Genomic DNA, 25023 nt, shown 5'->3' with positions numbered 1-25023 from the left:
GAAAACGTTGCTATTTAATGTGGCAACATTTTTTTTAGTACAAGCTTTAATCTAATACTTTATTTTAAAAAAAAAAATCAAATAAAAGGAACGTCAATTTTTATTTTGATTATTGTGAACTTGTTCTAGCAATATTGGGTTTTAAAAAATGCCATATTTATGTTATATCACGTTTTATGTTAGGGGATGAGGAGGAGATATATTGTATGTACGAGGAGGAGGAGAGGCATTCTAAAAATTGCCACAAAATGTGGGATGGAGAGAGGGACGGGTATCCTGAAACGAAAAAAAAAGTACCGCATATTCGATGAACAGCCAACTTAGACATCTAGTACAGAAGCGTGTTTTATATATTAAGTATGCATCTTAAATATTTAACAAATAAGTCATTTTAATTTTTATTCTGAAAATCGTTACGTATTTGTTCCAACAATGTTGGGTTCAAAAGAATATCTACAACAGTCATCGCCATACTTTTAGCAGAATTTAAAGCATGAATTTGGTTCTCAAGAGCTCCAGAACTTTTTGTAAATTCGTGCGTATGGTTTGCCGCAGGTGTTACAATTTTAAAACAGGGATGAATAGATGGTTTAATCTGTGAAACATTGCCCATATCAGTAGATGCTGAAAATTTGCTCGCCATGGCATCATCGTTAAACTTTACTCCAATACTTTTAGCGTTATTTATATATAACTCTATCATAGTCGGGTTGGTTTTTATTGAATCATAAAACGGCTGGGTTTCAGAGAAGGTTACAGAGCAACCTAACGTTAAAAAATAATAATACAATAAGATAATAATAAAAATATTTTTTTGTGTCCTAAATTTTTTTGGCTTTACAAGATTTTTTTGGATATTTATTGATTTATCATTCCAGGTCATTCATATCGTACTCATTTTAAGGTGGTAGGAGTGTAATAAAGCTACTTTCTGAAATTCGTCATTGTAACTCTTTCCAGTTAATTAAAGCTGTTAAATACATTAATAGAAATAGGTTTGCATAGTTTTTTTAAAACAGAAAAATGATAATGGCGCAAAATATGTTAAATTTGACCGTTAAAAATGACCTATATATATATATATATATATATATATATATATATATATATATATATATATATATATATATATATATATATATATATATATATATATATATATATATATATATATATATAAATATATATATATATATATATATATATATATATATATATATATATATATATATATATATATATATATATATATATATATATATATATATATATACATACATATATGTGTATATATATATATATATTGGTTGATGGAGAAATATCACAGTTGACTTAACTTCATCACAGTTGAACTTATTAAACAAGTAAAATGAACTTGCAACTAAGTATCCTCATGAAAGTCAGTATATGATCAATAACTTAAATGTCATCAAAAAGGAAACTTCACAATACTTTTAATACATATTTTTTTGACGTTATGTTTTTAAAATTTGTAACATCTGATGATCCCTAATTTGCATAAAACTCTGAGTTGGGTTTAAAAAAAAAATCAAATTTTTTTAATTTTTATTTCAATTTTAGTTTTTACTGTATTTGTTCAACTTTGGCATTGAGCACTCTTTATCAAGATATATTTACATTATTACTACAATATATATATATATATAAATTAGTAAAAAACACTTATATAACTTTTATCTAGAAGATAAAAGTTAGATAAGTGATTTTTACTAATTTATTATTGCTCTGTTCTTTAAGAACATTGAGCACTCTATTTGTAAAATACACTAACATAATTTACATATATATATATGTAAATTATGTTAGTGTATTTTACAAATAGAGTGCTCAATATATATATATATATATATATATATATATATATATATATATATATATATATATATATATATATATATATATATATAAATATATATATATATATATATATATATATATATATATATTTTTTTTTTTTTTTTTTTTTAAACATCTTCGCTTCCAACAAGGCTGCAAGCAGCCACTAATTAAAGTTGGAAGTTACTGTAAGAGAAAAGATGAAGATTGTAGAGCAAGATAACGATTGACGGACGATTTAAAAGATTGCAAATTATATGAATCAGGAAAGCAAGACGAAGGAAGCGAATTCCAAAGAACTGATGTTCGAGGAAAAAAACTAGACGAATAAGCGTTTTTGGAGCACTTAGGAACAGTCACAGAAAAAGGATGACACTTAATTGAATGACGAGTAACACGAGAATAAATTTTAGTAGATGGCACAAGAGACGTTAGCTCTTTCGAGCAGTGCCCATTATAGTATTTGTAGAAAAGAGAAAGAGAAGCAACATTACGACGATGTGATAATGGTTGAAGGTTGGCTGCAAGAGCAGGTCCAACTATGTTTACAATGCGTTTTTGCACCTTGTCTAAAAGAGAAAGGGCATCATTAGAAGATCCGCCCCAGATATGGCAACAGTATTCCATACAAGGCCGGATTTGAGATTTATAGAGGTAGAGAATAGAATCCAGAGTAAGAAAGTGGCGAGCTCGATAAAGAGATGCAACCTTAGCAGATGCTAATTTTGCAACCGATTTGATATATGGTTTCCAAGAAAGATTGGAAGTAAGAGTTAATCCTAGAAGATGAAGAGTAGGTGATATATACATAAATTAGTAAAAAACACTTATCTAACTTTTTTCTTCTACTTGAAGTTTCACCATTGCTGGATCATCAGGAAGAGTATACTCTTCCTGATGATCCAGCAATGCCAAAGTAGAACAAATATAGTAAAAACTAAAATTGAAATAAAAATTAAAAAAATTTTTGATTTTTTTTCCAACTCAGAGTTTTATGCAAATTAGGGATCATCAGATGCTACAAATTTTAAAAACATAACGTCAAAATAATATGTATTAAAAATATTGTGAAGTTTCCTTTTTAATGACATTCAAGTTATTGATCATATACTGACTTTCATGAGGATAGTTAGTTGCAAGTTCATTTTACTTGTTTAATAAGTTCAACTGTGATGAAGTTAAACCAACTGTGATCATCTTCCTGATGATCCAGCAATGGTGAAACTTCAAGTAGAAGAAAAAAGTTAGATAAGTGTTTTTTACTAATTTATTATTGCTCTGTTCTTTAAGAACATTGAGCACTCTATTTGTAAAATACACTAACATAATTTACATTGAACAACAAGATAACTGAGCATGTCTATTAAATGTCAATGAAACAAGGAAAACTTAAATGGGGAAAATTTGAATTAGGTTTTCGTACAGGAACATTTCCCTAAACAATCCTATCTACACCAGTGATAATAAGCTCAATACTACAATATGTTCTCCAACAAAATTCTGCACTTGCAAAATCAATAAGTGCATATATTGATGACACAATAGCAACCAATAGAAATAGAAGAAAGCTAGTGGCACAAAAAAAAACAGGTCTTCACGCAAAAATACCTGAATATTATGGCAAAAATCTAGTTCATGCATTAAGATTGAAAGTCACAGTAAATCCATTAACAATATAAATGTTTTGGAAGAGAGGATGCCAGATTACTATTGTTAAATATGTGCTTACCAAGAGGGTATATTTTCATTATAAAGTAATCTGGTTGCTAATTTATCAGATGCTAGAAAAAGTTGCTTAACGGTTGAGCTTTAAATGCAGCTAAAAAGATGTACAAACAAACTAGGATGAGATGAACCTATTATGAACAAGTATGTTATTAAAATGATTTAGAAAGTTGTAAATAAAGTCTTAAAATGTGATCCGGCAAAAGGTGTATAGAATGTCAAACTTTAACTATATGCAAGTTCGCTGGCAAAAGGAGTTGTGATAACGCAAAGCGACCAAAAAATAGAAGATGCAACATGACTCCAAACAAAGTCGGATGCAATTCATATTAACATAGCTGAATTAGATGGATGTATTAAATATGGCATTGAAATGGAACCTAAGTGATAACTCTATAAAAACTGATTCTCATAGTGTATTCAGTTGGTTAAAATTTGAATTGACTCACGATCTTTAAAATGTGCTGGGCAATTCAAAATGTTAACTCAACAACTTCGAATAAATGATAATTCGAAGCTTCAAATACTTGAAAAATTGGTCTAAGATTATGCCATAAATGTAAATATTACATGGGTGCCAACTCAACTACTAAAGATAACATAAGTTGCAACCCTTGAATATAATACTATTTTTAAGAAAGATAATCAGCAGATTCAATGAACTCATTCAATAGCATACATGGGAATTTTGAAGAGTATATAATTGAGTTTTAGTTGAAATTTTAATTTAAGTAATTTAAGAGTTAAAGTTTACCAGCCACTGAGAGCCCCATGCTGTAGCAGAAGTGAGATTCTTTTCAAGCTCAAACACCCCTTCCAAACAATCAGAGAGTGATGGCTTCTTATCAAGACAAAAACAAATGACAGTATCATCAGTGAACAATGCCACCTTAGATGTGAGAATTACTGAGAGATTATTTAAGTTAAACTGGGAGTTAATGTAAATTAAAAAAAGTATGGGGCCAAGTATAGAACCTTGAGGAACACTCTGAAGTTACAGGAAATAGAGAAGAGTGCTATCCATGGAGGACAACTTTTATACTACAATTGGTAAGAAAGGATTCAATAATCTTAAAAATGTTACCTGATACACCATAAGAAAAGAACTTATGGAGAACACCAGCATATCAAACTTAAGGCTTGAGAATAGCCTTGAGTGATAGCCTTAACCTCTCCACATCTATCTAACGTACAATAAAACCTAACCTATCAGTTATTACTGATAATAAATATTTGTTTGTTATAATTGTTAATAAATCAGCAGTAGAACGACAATATCAAAACCCATATTGATGATCAGAAAGTAAGTTATCAAGACTCAAGATGAGAGATTAAGTGTTTGTTAATTAAAGACTCAAAAACCTTTCTTATGATAGGAAGAAGACTAATGGGAAAGTAGTTAGACAAATAAAATCTATCCAGAATTTTTGAAAACAGGGATGAGATGACCAATTTCCAGAAGGCTGGAAAACAAGACTCTGATAAACACTTGTTAAATAGTTTTGAAAGTATAGATGACAGCTCTGGAGAACACTTCTGCACGACTATAACAGGTGTGCCGTTCAGACCACAAGTTGTAGAAGAGTCTAAGCAGGAAATCACTTCAGATACAGAAGCTGGAGTGATACGAATGTCAAGCAATCAATCAACCTGTTTGTTGACTATATCAAGTAGGATATGATTAGTAGAATCAAGAGATTAGATTGATGAAAAGTTCTTAGCAAACAATTCAGCTTTGTCTTTTAGGTGAGATGACAAAGTCTGACTTATGCAAGGGAGGGGGAATAACAGATTTGTTTTTATTATAGACACTGTTAAAAAATCTCCAGAAGTTTCTGGAGCCTAATTTTTGAGATAAAATACAAGATTTTGTGACCTGAGAATAGCAGGCTTTGGCATTAGACAAAACTATTTTAAAATTGTTTTTACCAATAGTAAACAGATGTCTGTTTTTTGAAGAATTATTTTAAAAATAGATATGGAAGTAATGGTTACAATTAGAAATTGCAGCAGCACATAGAGAAAAAAACCATGGAGAAGAATGAGGCTTGACTTGAAATGGTTAAAAGAGAACCAGCCTGAATCCAAGACGTTACATAAGAAGCACATTTTTCAGCATAAAGACAAATAATTTCTACCCAAGGGCTGTCGCAAAGAAAAGTGTCCCAGTCAGCTTTAAGGTAGTTGTAAGAGGTACAATGATAAAGGGATTCTGATGATGAAGAAGAATGAGATAATAGTTTTAGAGAGATCAAACCATGATCAGAAGCACTTAAGAGTGAGTGTGGAGAAACTGAGCACTGACTAGGATCAGAAACAAGACACAAGTCAAGTAGAGCAGGTAAATAATTTGCATTGTCTGGAAAATGAGTTGGTAAGTTGATTATATGTGTTAGAGATTGAGAAAGGCAAAAGTTGTGGGCCTTAACACCTGCAGAGTCACTTATAATAAAACCAAGCGGTTCAGTTTGTGATGTGCATTAAAGTCACTAACAATAACAATATTGGCTGAGGGATAAAGAGAGTGGGCTTGGTCAATTTGATCAGAAATATTATCAAAAAGAGTGTAGTCTTGAGATGAAGGAGAGCAATATAGAACATAGAGAAAAGTGATAGAAAAAAGTAAACAAAAGCACACAAAAGAGTAGTCTGTGGATTTCTGAACAAATGATTGAATTCTTACGAATGTAAATGCCCAGGCCAAGCATGTGACTATTGGAGTCTTTACAAATTAAAGGGAGATAACCATGAACACTAAGTTCACAAGATGAGACAGCTGAACTCAAATAAGTCTCACAATAATGAAAAATAGATTTAGAGAATTAAGTCATGATGATGGTTTTTTATGTTTTATGAATTTTTAAATTGGTTAATGAACTTGACTCAGCACAGATAGTACTCAGTACACTCTACAATAGTCCAAGCAATTGCCTCATTACTATTAACTAACCCTAAACTATAACAAAAGGCTCTAAATGTGGCCCTGATAATGCACACCAAAAGTACGAACAGGGACATGATCCATGGGCAACATGGATAAAATCATTGAAATGCATTGAACAACAACCTGAAAGTTGGTTTTCATATATTAAACACTTCAAATTTTGAAAATAAATTTATTAAGTCTTCATCATCAAGTGAAGTTATTTTTAACAAATCTATCTATCTTTATGATGATGAATTAAAACAATTGAGATACATCTATAAGCTGGCATATAAATTAAACATAAAATCAGTTTCCAAAAATAATCATAAACAATTTATAAATTGGTACCATCCTCCATTGTTACAACCAAAATTGAACAATGCTTATTAAACCTAATTGACAAGCATTTCCCTACAATCCACTAACTGCTCAAAGTATTAAAATATTTATTATGATAAAAAATAAAAACTTGTATTAAATTTTTTTTTTCTTGATTCTTTGTTGTTAAATAACCAATCATTATCTACCAACATCATTTACAATTGTTTAAGTACAACCTGAATACAAAGATAAAGTAGGTATTATTTGCAGTACACTTGGTTTAAATGATATGAAAAGGATCACTTTGTGTTAAAAATATTTTATGGATTGTTAAGTAGATAAAACATTTACTTTTATAACAAATATATAAACATATAAAATTCAATTATTAAAAAAACTGGACATACCTGTTGCAGCAGCAGCACCTGATGCACATTGTTTAACTTTATTTGCTAGATCAAATGTATCTTCTTTAACCAATCCACGTATAGAAATACTAAGTTCACTTCTTTCTGGAATAATATTAGGTACCTTACCACCGTCAACAATGATACAATGGACACGAGATGTTAATTTAGTTTGCTGTCGCAACATACTAATACTATTATAACAATTGACAGCGGCATCCAATGCATTGACTCCTTCCCAAGGAGCTCCAGAAGCATGAGCTGGTTTACCTAAATTATATCACTTTTAGTGTAAAATCAAAGTAGAGTAAAATAAATATATATTGTAAGAATAAAGAATCCCATTTAAAAAAACATAAATTAAACTCTAGATTATTTACAGTTAAAATTAAGTTAAATTATTAGTTAATACTTTAAGTTTATTTTATTATTCTATTTATTTTTTTATTCAAAAAAATCAAATAAAGAACCTTTAAAAACAACTGTAAGTTGGATGCGTGAAAGCCACATTGGAGCTGGGATCTCTAAAGGTGTAGGGTGCGACATCATGCATATATCTGTTTCATTAAAAGCACCCTTTTCAATCATTAATACTTTCCCTCCACCACCTTCCTCAGCTGGTGTTCCAAATACTGTTACTTCCATTTTTAAATCTGGATATATTGTTGCTATTTCTTTAAGAGCTAAAAAAAAAAAAGTTTAAAATAACTTTTTTTAAATCTTCATTATTATTAATTTTATTTACAAATTTAAAAAAATACAACTTATTTTATATGATTATTTATAATCATAAATAATCATGTAAAACTATAATTATTTTAAATGAAAGAAATACAAGTTAATTATTAAAAAAATAGTGTAGCAGTGAATTATGATATTAGAGATTCAACTACACATCTATAGTAAAATCACAAATAACTGTTTCATTTTGTATTATCCACTGACTTCTCATGAAAACTATATGCTTATTTCGATTTATCTCTTTCATGTACACTATTTTTTTTTAATTTAATACAAAGACATGCAGTCCCATCTAGTTAATTTGAAACAATGAGTTTGCAATAGGTTAGTTGAAAGAAATCAAAACTCATAAAATAAAAACAACTGCTCTAAACAATACTAGGGATAAATAAGTCTTAAATCAAATGGTTCCTAATAGAAATCTTTATTTAGTTTACAAATGCAGGTACTTGTATATTTATTCAGTTAGTGCTATTAAAATGAACTGCTGAAGCCAAATAAAGACTACTTTTGTTGTAACTTTATTTTTTACAAATATCAAAAGGTAAATAGCTAGTCATTCATTAATCAAAAAGATGCAGCAGCATAGTTCCTTGCTTAGAGGTGCAACTAACATCCATTTTTTAAATACCATCCTCTGATTTACATAATATACATAAGTATATACCCAGGTCAATCGTAAGATTTTAAGTCTTATGATTGGCCTGGGTATATACTTATGTAACAATTTACTATATTTGTTGTGTAAGTCCCTCGACTACTGTGCTTCTTTTTAACACCACTTCATTTGTATTTAATTTTGTGCTTTACCATTGTATTTCTTTTCAAGACTCTTTTCAATGTTGTCACTGGTCATATTGACCTTGCCCTTTCTCTTTAAGCATCTGTTTTTATTGTTTTTTGTGAATTGCACTAAAAAATGGCTAGTAACAGTGACCTTGTAGGTATCAAAGCTCTAAAAAATTTTCATTACTTAACCACTTACCCATACCTCTTATACATATAGTTAACTTTGTGACTCATTTTAAGATCTTTTTTATCAGGAGTTAGACTTTAAAAACTTTTGAAAATTCTTTAATAGCTAGTTAACAAAGAAAAGTCAAATATTCAAATAGTCAAATATAATATAATATATTTCATCAAATGTTCCATCTCTTATAAATGCCTATTCTTATTACCTATCCTAAGAATGTATAAAACTATTTGTAAAAAACTTTTCGTTTAGTTTATCTATTAAATATAAAAATAAAAAACACACTCTTCCCTGACATCCTGTACAAACAGGTTATTAAAAAAAAATTTGTTAATTAATTTATTGTTAGATATTCTAATCACTGCATATTCCCTGGCAAAAGTTTGCTTGCAACTCTTTTAACAATGCTCTTTCAACAATTACAGTGACTCTTTCATTATTTGAACAGCCTTCTTATAATTATTAGCAAAGTCTTCAAGTTATCAACTTTTAAACAATCAACAAACTTTTAATCTTGAGTATAATAAATGCTACACAAAATTTTTATTATTTTGTTCTGTTGCTGATAACTTTAATAACAGAAAGGTTGATTTCTCTTGATATATCCAAGCTTTAAATGGTTTCTTGTGTTCTCCATAAGCTTTCTTCATATGGCATCTCAAAATTATTAAACCATTCCAGTCTAATCATATCATTAAAGTTGCTCTTGATAGGCAACACTCTTTTTCAGTGCAACACTCTTCTTCAGTAAATTGCTTTAACATTGCTTTACATTAATAATTTTCTTGTCAATCTTTAATCTTCATTTTTCTTTTCAATCTTACTTCTAAACCTCTAAATCTTACCTTCTATTTGCTAAAGATATATGATAAAAACCATTAAAATTAAATATCAAATTATTAAAAACCATTAAAACACATAATTTTATTTTGCAAAAAAAAAAAAAAAAATGCAAACTATGCAAATTATGTTTGTGTTGTTAAAAAAAAAAAAGCTTTGATAAAAGCCTATTAAACAAGCAAGAACAAAATGAAGAAACAGAAACAAGAAGCCTATCTTGAATGTAATCACTCTACTGATATCTCAGGTCTCACAGTGGCTGGTGAGTTTTAACCCAAACAAAAGTCAGCTGTTCACTAGTAATTATCACAAAAAATTTGACCAATTATTGGAAATTTTAATAGAAATATTATAAATCAATTAATGGAAACTTTATGAATCCCAACACTATTACAAAACCTCAACTTTTAAAAATCTTGCATTATCTTTTACTATTAACTTCTTAAGAAAACCAATTCATTGCAAAATTAACTAAAGTTGCTTCTTTTCATTGTATTTGCCAGTTTCTAACTCATGACTTCATTATCTCAATAAATCTCTTAAATCATCATTACCTCAATAAATCTCTTAATGGTATTTTATAAAGTACAGTGAAAATTATTGTGAGAAAAAAAACAATGTATTTTTAGTATTCAATATTTTTTTTGAATCACATAAAATTTATTATGTTTATTTACACATAATACTAAAATATATACCACTATGATAACAGGACTGGTACTTCAGTACATATTGAGGATTTTCTCAGGGTGTTAGCCAGTCTGATAGCACCATGTATAATAATGAATTTGAGATTCCCAAAGGTTTAAAAAATCATAGTAAAAAAAAAACTCTATCAGGCTCAGATTTAATGGTCATTCTTATTCATTCATAAGTTAAAACAAACTTTATTTTTTAATTAACCTTAGTTTTTCTTTAATTTGTATTTTTTATTGCATTTATTGTATACTTTTTTTAAAATAATATTTATTTCTATTATTTATAAACTCTTTAACTACTAAACTGTTAAATTCTTTAATTACATTTCAATGGCTGTTTACCTTGTTTCTTCTTGTTTGGAATGTTACAAAAGTCTTTGCAAAATAAATATTTAAAAATGACATCAGTGGAGATAAACTTCGATTTGAGTTTACTTTAAATAAGTCATTAATATCTCAAAAGAAGTGCATTTTATAGAGATTATAAAAATAATTATGATTTGTAATAAAAATGAATACTTTTTATATTATGCTGAAAAACATTTCGTTAAAATTGTTTTAAGAGCCTTAAACGTTTTTTCACAGTAGGTTTTTGTTAATATGTAAAAAACATATTGCTTGCTTAAAAACAGAAAAAATTATATAAAAATAAAATCGTTTTTTTTTTTTTGTAATTTACTAATGCAAAATTTTAATTTACAAATACAAAATTTACAAATACAAAAACTAAATTTTGTTTTTTTAAATTTACAAATGCAAAAGTTACTTTATAATTTTTTAATTTAAAATTGGTGCTAAAATTTAATTGCCTCCTTTTTTCGGTGAACAAACCTCACCTTGCCCCTTTAAATGTGGTTGATTTAAAGTAACTCTAAAATAGCATATTGTAACAAAAGTTCCTTTAACTCACTGTCTTCTTGACCAAAATTGGCAAGTCAAACAAGGTGCTCATATGAAAGCTATGGAGCTATTGATTTAAATGAGTTTTCCTACTTATTTTTTTTTTAATTTTTTAATTTTAAATCTATAATATAAAAAAGAAAACAAATATAATAGAAAAGAATATATTTACTGCAATACAAGTTTATTGTAAATAATTGTTTAAGCCTTTTGGAAAAAACTTTAAAATTGTTTAAAAGTGATGAACACAATTTAAGTAAATCAAAGTACCGAATTCATTCATTTAAAATTTAATCGCAAACGATTGTTTTTTGTTCTTGTTTTATCTTGACCATTTCGCACAAGAGATGCAATATAAATAAAAAAAACCTTAAGAGGATTGCTTTGAATGAAACAAGTTCAAAAATAACCTTTTTTATGATTTTACATTTATAAATCATAAATATATTATTTATTCCCGCTGAAGATTATAACCCGCCAAAAAAAAGCTCATTTTAAAGAACTTTATGTATCAAAAGAATATTTATTTTTTTACTTTTGTGGAGCCTTAAAATGTTCATATCAAATCACTTAGCAGACCATGGGCATGAACCATGGCTTGCCTTCAATAAACTTTTTTTTTTTTAAACTAGTCGCCAGCCAACAATATCTGAAATTACTAACACCGAGTTCTAGGGAAGTGAACTGTGAGTGAAAAAAAGAACACAGTGTCCAGGCTCATTACAATGTTAGCTTTTATAACAACAGCAACAACAACAACAACAACAACAACAATAACAACAACAACAACAACAACAATAACAACAACAACAACAACAATAACAACAACAACAACAACAACAATAATAATGTAAGAGCAATAATAATAATTATTATAATTTTCAATGATTATTAATTATCAAATTTCCAATTATTCAAATCAAAATTACTATTGTTTACTTAGCATGATAATCCCTAGCTCATGTAAAGCATCATGTAAAGCTGGTGTTCACTTAACTGCCATACTGATTCACTTAAATACCATACTGATTCACTAAACTACTCTACTGATTGGGTTATATTAGTCATTAAATTTTAGTTCATCTTAATTTTTTTCAGAAGATGAAAAGCAAATAACTCAAAACTTTTTTTTAAGTATACTTTTGTTCTACTTTTTTGTTTTTTTATTCATTTTTTAATGAACAAAAAAACTCTCTTTAAATAAGTTTTAATGAAATTCTCTTTAAATAAGTTTTAATGAAATTCTCTTTTATTATTTCCAGTAAAATATATTCACTAAAATTAAATTCACTAAAATTTTTATTTTACAGCTAAGTTAAACTTAACAAAATTTTTTTTGAAAAAAATATTTTTGATTAAAAATAAATCAATCAAACAAAACAAGAAAAAACAAGACAAATTCCACTAAATAAGAAATTATTAAATATCCAAATGATATTCAACTAAGTTTAAACACAATGTAAGCCATTGAAAAGTCAAACTGATTCTTGATCAGCAATTTTTTAATTATATTTTTCATAAGTTAAGAATAAGTTTCCATAATTTGTTTCAAATTTATTATTTAATAAGATAATAATAATTTAAAAAAGCAAAAAAAATTTGGGCAACATCACATCCCTGGATAAAATTAACAATTTACTTTAAAAATCACATAATGTGAAAGATTTTTTCTAGGGCTATTTGATGTATAAACAAGCACCTTGATGTTAAATTTTAGTTATATTTTGTCAACATAACAAATTAATTTCGCTTAGCTAAAAAATCAGCCCAACACTTGTAAATAAAATTTAAAACTTAGCAGTAAAAAAAAAAACATTACAAAAAGTACAAAAGAACACATAAAAAGTAACCAACAAGCAAACAAAAAGAAGTGTGAAATACAAATTTAAAATATTGTGAACTTGTGAACTTGATAAGCAACAAAATTTATTATTATTACCAAGCCCAGTCGCAACACCAACTTCTGCAATCAGGTTGTGACCACATCCATGACCAAGTTCAGGCAATGCATCATACTCACAAAGAACACCCACTTTCAAACCAGTTGCATTGCCATATCTATATAGAATATATAAATATATATATATATATACATATATATGTATATTTATATATATATATATATATATATATATATATATATATATATATATATATATATATATATATATATATATATATATATATATATATATATACATATATATATATACATATATATATATACATATATATATATAACATCTCTTGTAATATACACATGAATTTTCAACAATAATGATTCCATTAAATTTAACTTTATTTCAGAACATTTTTAGAAGCATTTATCTTTTATAATTGCATTTTAAGCCTAATTTTTTAACTGTATTTTATTATATTTTTTATCTTTAACTTTAGTGGTGGTAGCCATGAATTACATGGGACAAAGCAAAAAAGAGAGTTAAATAGTAGAATACTTCAAAAACTCTATAAGTTTACTTTAAGTTTTATGAGTGAGAAGCAAGAGAGAATTTGAAAGCACCAGTTTTTGAGGAAAAAACAAAAATTAACAAAGGTTTTTTGAGCATGAAAGAACAGTATAATAAAACAATGATATTTAGTATTCTTATTCCTACAACTATGGAATATGGTTGTCATATTGCCAACAGTATTTCATACTCCAAGTTATCACAGAAGAGAGATTCAAGATGGTTGCCTGCTCTAAGTGATCAAAAAGTAAGGAGCTTTTGTTAAGACTAGAGTATACAGTTACCAATGTTGCTTATTGGGTTATACAACATGGTCCACTTTAACACTATTCAATAAGCCCCTTATAGCCTACTTCAATTTTATTCCTTAACTTTAGAGTGACTACCTTTTAATACCACAGGTGGTGGTCATCAAATTCGCTAGTTATGTGAAAATTGAAAATTATTAAAAACAATGGTATTATAAAAAACTACTAAAAACATTTTAAAAAACTTAAAAAAGAGTCAAAATTCAAGATTTCTCAGGAATGGCATCCAATTGCACACACACACACACCTTTACACATGCCACAAATTTATATTATACGTTATGGCGCACAGTAAATTGCATGCAGTAAAAAAAAAAACACTAATGTTCTTTATTAATAAAATTATTAAAACCAATTACTGTATATGCTGTCATTTCCATATGCTGCCAGTTAATTATGTTCTGATGTTTAAAAAAGCATATTATTGTTATCTTTGTTTGTTAAAATTAGAATATGCAAAAGCACAATCAAATAAACTAATTTTGTCAAAATATATATCACCAGTAGGACAGGTCGATTTTCAACTTTTTTTGGAAAATGGATCTTTGACTAGTTAAGATAAGTGCAATATAATACCATTAAAAGTATTAAGAAAATTTTAGCTTCCCGTTTTGCACCAATTTTTGAGGAACTGCCCCCAAAATCTGACAGGGCCCTATATATGTAAAAAAAAAAAAAATTTCAAAATATATTAAAAGATAGGAAATCTTGTGCTGATTTCAGAAAAATTAGATTTATGGTTTAAAAAAGTTATTTTTAAAACGTATTTAAAAAAAATGCCTAGAAAAATTTCTATTTTGTATATTTTTTATTAAAAATCTCTAATAGAGTGTTTTTTTTAATATTGTAAAGCCTAAAATATTGTATTTTTTTAAATAAAAATAAAGTAACGGAATACAGCATTTGATGGTGGCTTTTTTTGATTCAGACCGATACATTTTAAAGGAATAATTACATTTTCTGTAAATTAGAACTTTTTAAAAACACACAAAAAAGTGAATTTCCGCTAATTGTTTTTTTCTCATTTGTTTAGATTTTTGATTTAACAAGAGTTATTTATGCAACCGCGTGTTTATTAACTGAGATGATGCTAGGAGAAAATAAAATAAAATTGTTACTTTATGTCATTTTAGATTTAAAAATTTATTTATTTTAATAAACCCTATTATAAAAATATGAAATATTATTTTTTTAACTAGATATATATCTAAAAGTAAAATAAAAACGTTTTTTCTTTTAAATAATATGCTAAAATTAATAAGTTTTAAAAATATTTTCTCTCAAAGCCTTGTTTTTAACGTTGTTTTTATTTGAAATTTTTTTTAAAATATCGTTTTTATACATTAAAATGCATAAAAAATTAGCTTTTCTCAAAAAACTAAGCAATTATACAAAAATTCCTTCAGAGTGATATTTTAATTTGCAATAATACACCCGTCTCTACCAGTCCAATAACTCAGTTCTAAAATCGACCTGCCCTAATCACTAGTTTTGAAATAAATGATAGGGGCTGATCAGAGGATAATCAGTGGCTGAAATAGGTGCGAGACATTAGTTCTTTTTGGACCATTCCCAAGACCTGCAAAAGGGGGACAACCAATCATTGTTCAATTTGTTAGAAAAAATAAACAATGGTAAGTTGCCCCCTCAGTTGGGTCTCAAAGACAGTCTAGAGGATGCTGATGTATTTTTGAAAAAAGATTAAAAAACATGCATTTATGTATAGATTTACTTGATTGAGAAAAAAAAAACTAATTTCAGCATTATTTCTATGCAGGGTCATACCTAGCTCTAAAATCTAGGGGTAGGGGTGGGTATATTGTTAATTTAATGATAAAACTAATTTGTTTTGAACCCATAAAAACATTATTGTTTCATTCTCTAAGATTATCTTAATTATATAATAATTATTAATATAATTGTCAAAAGTAATAAGTTTTTTATACATGCAAAAAATACAGGCGTAAAAAAATCTAAAGAAAACCCACTTTTAGATAAAATAAAGACTTCTATTAGCATATGCTACTTACAGACCTTCCAACCTATATCAAAAACTTTGAGATTCATTAAAAAAATCTTGAGATTCACACAAAAACATAAATACACCTAAAAAAAATTTTAAAAAGTACTTTCCTTTAAACAAGAAAAATTAAAATAGTATGAAGTTATATTTGATAAATAAAAAACTCATTTTTATTCCTTATGTTTATAATTGCAAATATATGTTGTTTTCTTTGAGGTTTTCAACAGCTGATCAGTTGATGATTATTTCAAATACTTTTGTTAAAGGTTTAAAATTGCTACCAAAATTAGCTGATATTGCCCTTATTATTCAATAATAATCATTAAAATTATTAATCAAAAATCTAATCAGATACCTTAGCCTTTTCAAACGCACTATCAACAAAATCATTGCTCTAACCGGGTAATCTGCCCACCATGTCAAGCTAAATTTGCTCTCATATTTTTGCTTTGTTGCCATTTTTTAAAATTCGGATTTGATTTATAATATAAATAAATCCATGTTTAAAGATTTATGTTGGTGTCGGTTTTATGATCTAACTTGGAGACTTAATTTTCATAAGTTCTTGAAGTAACAACAACTTTTCTTGGGAGTTATACCGTTTTGAGCAAAAAAAATTCGAAAAAAAAAATTTTTTCAATTTACTATGAGCATTTTGGATTAACTGTGAGACCATGAGATTTGTTATCAAACCATGAGTCTTACAGTAAAACCTGGAGAGTTGGAAGGTCTGTGCTTAGGTGGGGTGCAAAAAGTTTTCTAGGGGGTAGTGTCAGACCCGATTCTTATGAATCAGAATCAATGAATTAGTGTCAGAAAATGATTCTTATACCAACAAATGCATCACTTTTAATTACTTTTGACTTTCATCCAACATTTGCGTATTGTCAGAAAGTTAAAACCATTAATTTAATTACAAATTGTTTTTTTAAAAAACCGCAAAAACGCAGATTTAATTGACCAGAATGTTTTTTAAAATATTCTGAATGTTTTTAATAATATAAACAATGTTTCTATTTTTATTTTTTTCAATAAAATGTTTTTATTTAAATTTTTTTTTACTGTTTTGACAATCTTATAGCCTGACTCGCAACAAAGTACTGCTACATCGACTGACAAATAGCCTGACTCGCAACAGAGCGCTGCTACTTCAACTGACAAATAGTCTGACTCGCAACGGAATGTTGCTACATCAACTATCTTATAGACTGACTCCCAAGGGAGTGCTGCTACATTGACTGAGGGTTTGGTTGGTGCAGGCAGTCTATCAAGTAACAAAAAAAAAATTTCGGTCTTGCATTTCAATTTTTACGTTTTGTCAACAAAACCAGTTAGGAGTTATATATATATATATATATATATATATATATATATATATATATATATATATATATATATATATATATATATATATATATATATATATATATGTATATATATATATATATATATATATATATATATATATATATATATATATATATATATATGTATATATATATATATATATGTATATATAAATATATATATATATATATATATATATATATATATATATATATATATATATATATATATATATATATATATATATATATATATATATATATATATATATATACATACATACATATATATAAAAAATCTGTTGTGATGTTCACATAAATTTTCAACAGTTTGAAAATTCATGTGAACATCAACTTTATTTCAGAACATTTTCACAAGCATTGATCTTTTATATCTGCATTATAAGCTTAATTTTTTAATTGTATTTTATTTTTAATCTTTAACTTTAGATAAAAAATCTTTAAAAGTTTTTTATCTTTAACTTTAGTGGTGGTGGCCATGAATTACATGGGACAAAGCAAAAAAGAGAGTTGAATAGTAGAATACTTAAAAAAACTTTATGATTTTACTTTAAGTTTTATGAGTGAGAAGCAAGAGAGAATTTGAAAGCACCAGTTTTTGAAGAAAAAACCAAAATAAACAAAGGTTTTTTGAGCACAAAAAAAAAGTATAATAAAACAGTGATATATAGTATTCCTTATTCCTACGACTATGGAATATGGTTGTCACATTGGCAACAGTATTCAATACTTCAAGTTATCACAGTAGAGAAGATTCAAGATTGGTCGACTGCTTCAAGTAATCAAAAAGTGAAAAGCTTTTGTCAAAATTAGAGTATACAATTAGGTCATCAGCAAATAGAACTAATTTATAGCAAGGGAGCTATAAAAAAGTTCTATTCAAGACTCTGGATTCTGAAGTCAAAAATGATGGATTTCTTGGACTCTAAACTCTAGAAAAATTTTACATTTACTTTTGTCAGATACATTTAAAGCATATTACTTAAATTCCATTCACAATATTATTTGTATGGTTAAAATATCTGTAGATAATGTCAGAGGCATGGTTCAAGGCCATTACAGGTCAAGAATGGTGGATATGAGTAAACAGCAAATAAAAATATAAACTAAAATTAATAATGGAAAGTTATATTGAACATTTAAAGTTTTAAGCTTATTGTTACATAAACTTCTTAAAAAAACAATTGAACAACAGCCTACAAAAGTTAGGAAAACCGCTATCACAGCCATTTATACAGTATTGAAAGTGTATATTTTGATATGCTTTTAGGCTCTGTGAATGCCATCATATCGTTTTTGAAATTACATAAAAATTTCAAAAACAATCATCATTTTATGAATGAACGACTAATTTAGATCTTACTGTAAAAAAAAAGCTATTTCTTACATAAAGATAATAAAAGGGAAATCTACAAGATTTTTTGAACATGATATACTTTTCAAAAGTATATCATGTTGGCTCTCAAAAGAAGAAAAACTTTACAAAATGATTTATTAAAAAAAAAAAAAATTAAAAAAAAAAAAAAACTGTATTATTAAGTTATATAAATGTTAATTTTTATTTTTTGTTGAAAATAATAGTTTTTAAGCAATAAAATTCAAACCAAAATCAATAAAATAATCTATATGTAAAATGATGATTTTTTGATAATATTAGAGACCTGTCAAATGTTTGAGAATCTTATGCAACCTCTGAAAATGCTTCAAATCACATTAAAATTTTAGCAGATTTTTGTTTTAGTAGATGGATAAGAATGGGAGGTTTTAATATGTACTTTTTAAAAAAAAATATTTTAGACCACCCTTATATATTACCTCTTCTCTCATCTTTGAAACCCATTTATCTTACTACCTGCCAAATTTCATATAGAAAAAGGCTCGCCCAGATACCTTATTAACTCATCTATAATATGCACAGATTGTCAGCTTTAACAATGCTATAAACCCAGGTGGTGGAGAGGGTTAATTTTGGTTGTTTTTACCTACCCAACTTAAAGTAATTTAATTATATTTGATGTTGATTTAGTAGAATATATCAAAATAGGCAAATAAAAATCACAAATTTTAATAAAAAAACATACTCTGTGTATGTGTATGTGTGTTTTTTGTAGGAGCTCTGAAACTTATTAAATATAATTATATCTACTAAATTGTATATATATATATATATATATATATATATATATATATATATATATATATATATATATATATATATATATTGGATTTTTTTAATTAAATCCATTGTATAATATAATATCTACAAAATTGTGTTTAATATAGATATACCTTGCAATAAAAGCAGTTTCAAGAGGAGTTTTTCTTTGAACAACAAACTTCTCTTTTTCCAAGAAAGTAGTCAACAAATCATGAGCATAATTCTCTTGAAAACAGATCTCGGGATGCTCCCATATGCATTGACTTATATTATTTAAATCTAATGCTCGATCGTCTATGGTTTTAATAATGCAGTTTTTCAACTCTTTTATATATTCACTTTCCATCTTCCTAAAAAAAAACAACAAGAGACACTCCTAAAATAGGTTACTTCATGATTTTGGGACAATTTTTAAGAGCTTTTTTGTGACTTTTTAGGACAAATTAGAGTGAAATTTAGGACATTTTATTTCACAACCTAAAATTAGAAATGAATTTTCAGATTTAATTTTTTAAGTTTATGTTTAGCAATTATTAACACTTTAGCGTATAATGTAAACAATAAATAATTTAAACATTAATATTATATAAAACAAAGACATAATAAAGCAACAAAGTCTTATACAGTATAAACTCTTTAACTTATGAATGACAACTCTAAAATATAAAACCTGATCTAAATTAATTAAAGTAACTACTAATTAGTAATCAAATTTACAAAGCCATGTCAAAATTCAAAAATATTTCCAACTTTTAAAATATAAAAGTTAATCAAGCAAACTTTTTATTAAACTTTATAAAAACTATTATTGAAAAAAAAAAGAAAGTAAATAGAGCACTTTATTTTAATACATTTCAATAGTTCTAAACTGCAAGTTATTTATTTCTTTTTTCTAAAACATTTTGCTCCTCCAGGATTTCCTTTCTTAATTTCATTCCTGTTTCAATTTTACACTGGGCTCGCCACAGTTTATTTCTTTTGCTGTTTTTTGAAGCGAAAACTTCTTTAAATTGCTATTTTCTTCAACAACTAAATTGTTTGCAACTGCAAAACAAACAAACTTTTACTGCATGATGCAATAAAAAATTTTTAGAATTGAGTACCAAATTTTGATTAAAATTGCATCAATATTACAATTTATATAAAATAGTGTAAACTAACTTGTTGAATGAATGCTAGAACAGTTTTTCACTTTGCAAAAAATGTTTTTTGCCTCTTTAAATTCTTTTCTTTTTGTGTTTTTCTTCTTCTTTTAACCTGTGTTTTGCTTCTAGTTTGGCTTTGTAACATGAGTGAGGTAATTTAACTGATAGCATAAACAACTATGTTATGGTAATATCAAATATGGATCTAAAGCTCAATATAGTTTCTTTTACAAATCTCAAAGCCTTAACTGTATCTAAATCAAGTGAAGTGTCATGTAATTGAATAATGTATTTGTTGATTGAGAATCCATTCTTTGAGGGCACTGTTTCCATGGAAAAATCAAGAAGCAACTTTGAAAAGGGATGTTATGGTAGGAAACTTAGGTGAACCACCTTCATTCAAAAGTTTATTCTCAAAGGAACTGATTAGTGTATCAATATCAAAACAATAGTCAAATTTAGAAACTCTAGGAAGACCAGCAAGCTGAAAGGCTTTCTTCCAGTAAGAGGTTTGCTTTTTCCTAACAAAAATTAATTCTTCAGAACATTTGTAATAACCTCCTGGAAGCAACTACATTTGCAAACTCCTGCTCTTAATGCAAGATGAATAATATGAAGGGGGCATGTGCCAATTGATAAATCGTTAGTGTTCAAACTTTTTCTTTTGTTTTGAAGACTTTAAAAGTCTCTTAAACTCACATTTTACATTAGGACCATTCATACCTATCATACCATCCATATCTTTATGTAGCATAAGCTTCAATTTTTTCTACAAGCTCAAGGAAATGTTCTAACAACTTTTCAGCAATACAATTGTCTACCATGACAGTTCACCTGTATGGAATTTTAATGCACTAGTGTTTTATAGACAAAAATACTGTATATCCCCATCATACTGTTTATTAACTTGTTGATTAATAGATTAATCAAATTTAAATGTGAAAATAGTATCATTTAAGTCCTCCAATAAAAAGTTTTTTAAATAGGGAATCTATTGTTAAAAATGATTTATTTAGTTTCATTATTGGGATTTTAAATAATATCATTTACTAAAAGCCAAGACATAAATTTATTACATTTTGTACTTTAAAAATTTATATTTTGTACTTTTAAAATATAATTTTTAAAATTAGTTTTATCTTTGGCATATTTTTAGGGTGGATACTCCAACTTTCATCTTGTAATGTGGTAAGATTTGTAATGTTATGTCTCTCTTTTTAAATAAACACATTTTAAAAACATTTATAAAATTTTTATTAACATTTTTTCCAAGTTTGAATAAGAAAGGGGGGAGTCATTGGGCGTGGCACACGCCCCTTCCCTAACTAACATATTAAAATAATTTGAATACTTATTTCTCTTTTTCCATAAACTCAATTTATAGCCTTTTTTCAAATATTTTTAAAAATTTTTAGGTTGAATAAGACTGGGCAGGAAGGGGTGTTGGATGTGGCACATGTCCCGCCCCTAATGTCAATTTATACACCACTTGTGTATGTGTAGTAAGAAAATATAAGTTAAACTTTTTAAACACAAAATATAATCAGTGCTTTTTAGGTTAAAGTATTTATAAGAATGTTACATTTCACTACATATTAAAGGGTGGATGTCTTTGTTACTGTTAAAACGTAACAAAGACATCCACCCTTTAATCTAAAATAGACCTCTAATATTTGGAAATGGAATGGAAGCAAATTAGAACAACTTTTTGTGTTTAAAGATAACATATTTAATCAGGAAAACACCCTTTCGTGTGAAAAACTTGTATTTTTCTAAAGTTATGATAGTGTTCCGTACCCCCTCTGGCACTCTAGACACCCCTTTTATCTACAGAGTTATATGAAATTGTAGCCTACTCTTACATCTATCTTTTGATACCAAGGTATAGGCATTTGGATAAGATTTGACAAATTTATAACAATTTAAATTGTTATAAATTTGTATATATATAATTTATATATTTTTCACTTAAATATTTAAGTGAAAAATAAATAAATTTTGGAACTAGTTTCTTCAATAAATCCATATATTGAAAATTTGCTACTAAAAACGTCATAACTTTTTTTTAAATTGTTCGTTTTTAATAATATTTTCACCATTAAAATACTGGATTGAAGGGCTTTCGAATGATATATAACATTCTAGTATATGATCAATTTAAAAAATCAGTCCACGTACCTATTAGGTTAAATCCCGCGTTATACGGAACCGAATTTTGTGCTAAAAAACTGTTCCACGTTTTTAGAACTTGGCGTTTAGGATGATGTTTTGTAGCAAATTTTTTTTTAGAATTTTATATTAACTTAAAAGTTTTTTTAGAAGTAGAATAGTTGAACTTTTTTAAAGAGTATTTTTTTATTATATTGACAAAAGTTAAAGTGTTATTTATTGATATCAAAAAGTGTGTTGTACTTCTTGTGCTTAGTAAATATTTAAGATATTATCTTTTTTTTTTCTATCCTATTCTTTTTTTTAAGTTTATACGTTTTCTATGCACATGCCAAATTTCAAGAATTTATTTTAACTAGCAGATACCCTATTTTTACCCTCACTTTTGGTACCTAAATTTTGTTTTTCCGACTTCTGTTTGGGGGAGAAGGGGAGGGGGGTACTGAAGGATATTAAATATTCGTTTTTATAAGCCAATAATAATAATTATTAAGAAATTTATGTGATTTTTCTATAATATGATTTTGTGATATAAGTACTAATATTACATTTATAAAGTATCAATGTCAAAATAACATTTATTATATATTAAATCAATAAATATACAAACGTCTTCATTAATCCAGATATGACACTCGCCGAAAGGCAAATCGATTCTTAACTTAGAAAAGAAAGAAATAAGAAAAACCAAATACTCCTTGAAAATGAACCAAACTCACCCTTTCGATGGTGCATTAGGCGCAACGAAGTCATCAAACTTAATTTTTGTAAACAAAAAATATAAAAAAACTATAAAAAATTGGATTAATTTTCAAACCATTAAAATATAAAAGTTACTGAAATTAAATCCGTCAAAGCTATATACACAAACATCGACTCCTTCCTAAATAAACGCCACGAGCTCAAACAAATTGTAAACAATCTAAAACCCGAAATTATTTTTTTAACAGAAACTCTGCCTAAAAATAAAAAAATTGAAGTTAATGATCTCGAGTTTGCTATTGAAAATTTAAAACTTACTACATACAAATCACAAGAATAGTTCTTGCCGAAGAGGTTTAGCAATATTTATACATAACAAACTAAAGTCATCCCTAATAAGCCTAGATATATTTCCATCTGAATCGCTCAGTTGTGAAATTGCAACGAAAGCTTCTAAGTTATTGTTAAGTTTATATTACAGATCACCAAAAAGTAACGATGAAAACACTAACTGCATAAATCAACACATTGCCAAACTTTCAAACAAATATCCAAACATTCTTATTATAGGAGATTTTAACTACCCAGATATCATCTGGAAAAATCCAAAACAGCCTATTACAAATTCCTCTAAATCAATTAAATTTACTGAAAATATTCGCGATTCTTTTTTAACCCAACATATTTCAAAAGCAACACACATCAGACAAAATCAAAGTCCTTCTACAATTGACCTCTTATTTACTTCTGATGAAAACATGATTTTCTTTTTAACTCATCTAGCACCCATTGGCAAAAGTCATCATCAACTACTCTACTTTACTGTATCGATTGAATCTATTATAAATATACCACAATACCATACTAAGCATTTATACACAAAAGGGAACTAGGACAAAATTAATGAAGACCTTGCAAATATTACACTCTGTCCAACATCCAACTCAGACCAACTATGGAGTATCTTTTTCAATAAACTTAAAACGAATATCAACAATAATATCCCAAAATCTAACTTTAATAATATAAAACGCTCTAAATGGATTGACTTTCAAATAATCAATGAACTTAAATTTAAACGAGAGAAATATCGTCAATATATATTGAACAGAAATGAAGAAACATATAATAAGTACCGCATTTCACGAAACAAAGCAAAAGCAGCGTGCAGAAAAGCAATTATTGAATTTGAAAAAAAACTGGCGAGAGACATAGACCAAAATCCAAAAGCATTTTACTCGTATGTCAAATCAAAAAGAAAAAACAAAGAAGCATTCCCTGACATCCAATACAAT

At 27.1% G+C, this 25023-nt stretch overlaps 1 protein-coding gene across 1 annotated transcript; it reads right to left on the bottom strand.

Moving 5' to 3' along the window:
* Positions 1-303: 303 nt before the first annotated feature.
* On the bottom strand, positions 304-23096 carry LOC101238271 (peptidase M20 domain-containing protein 2). Its single transcript, XM_065810798.1, has 6 exons — positions 23036-23096; positions 19844-20062; positions 13328-13446; positions 7707-7919; positions 7237-7506; positions 304-765 (listed from the first exon to the last, which is right to left on the bottom strand). The coding sequence occupies exons 2-6, from the start codon at positions 20056-20058 to the stop codon at positions 392-394; spliced, it is 1191 nt and encodes a 396-aa protein (XP_065666870.1). The 5' UTR covers positions 20059-20062; positions 23036-23096; the 3' UTR covers positions 304-391.
* Between the last annotated feature and the right edge of the window lie 1927 nt (positions 23097-25023).

Source organism: Hydra vulgaris, chromosome 11, assembly GCF_038396675.1.
Source record: "Hydra vulgaris chromosome 11, alternate assembly HydraT2T_AEP".
Taxonomy (NCBI): Eukaryota; Metazoa; Cnidaria; class Hydrozoa; order Anthoathecata; family Hydridae; genus Hydra; species Hydra vulgaris.
The sequence above is the reverse complement of the archived record's forward strand: the minus strand, read 5'-3'. Positions and strand labels throughout refer to the sequence as shown.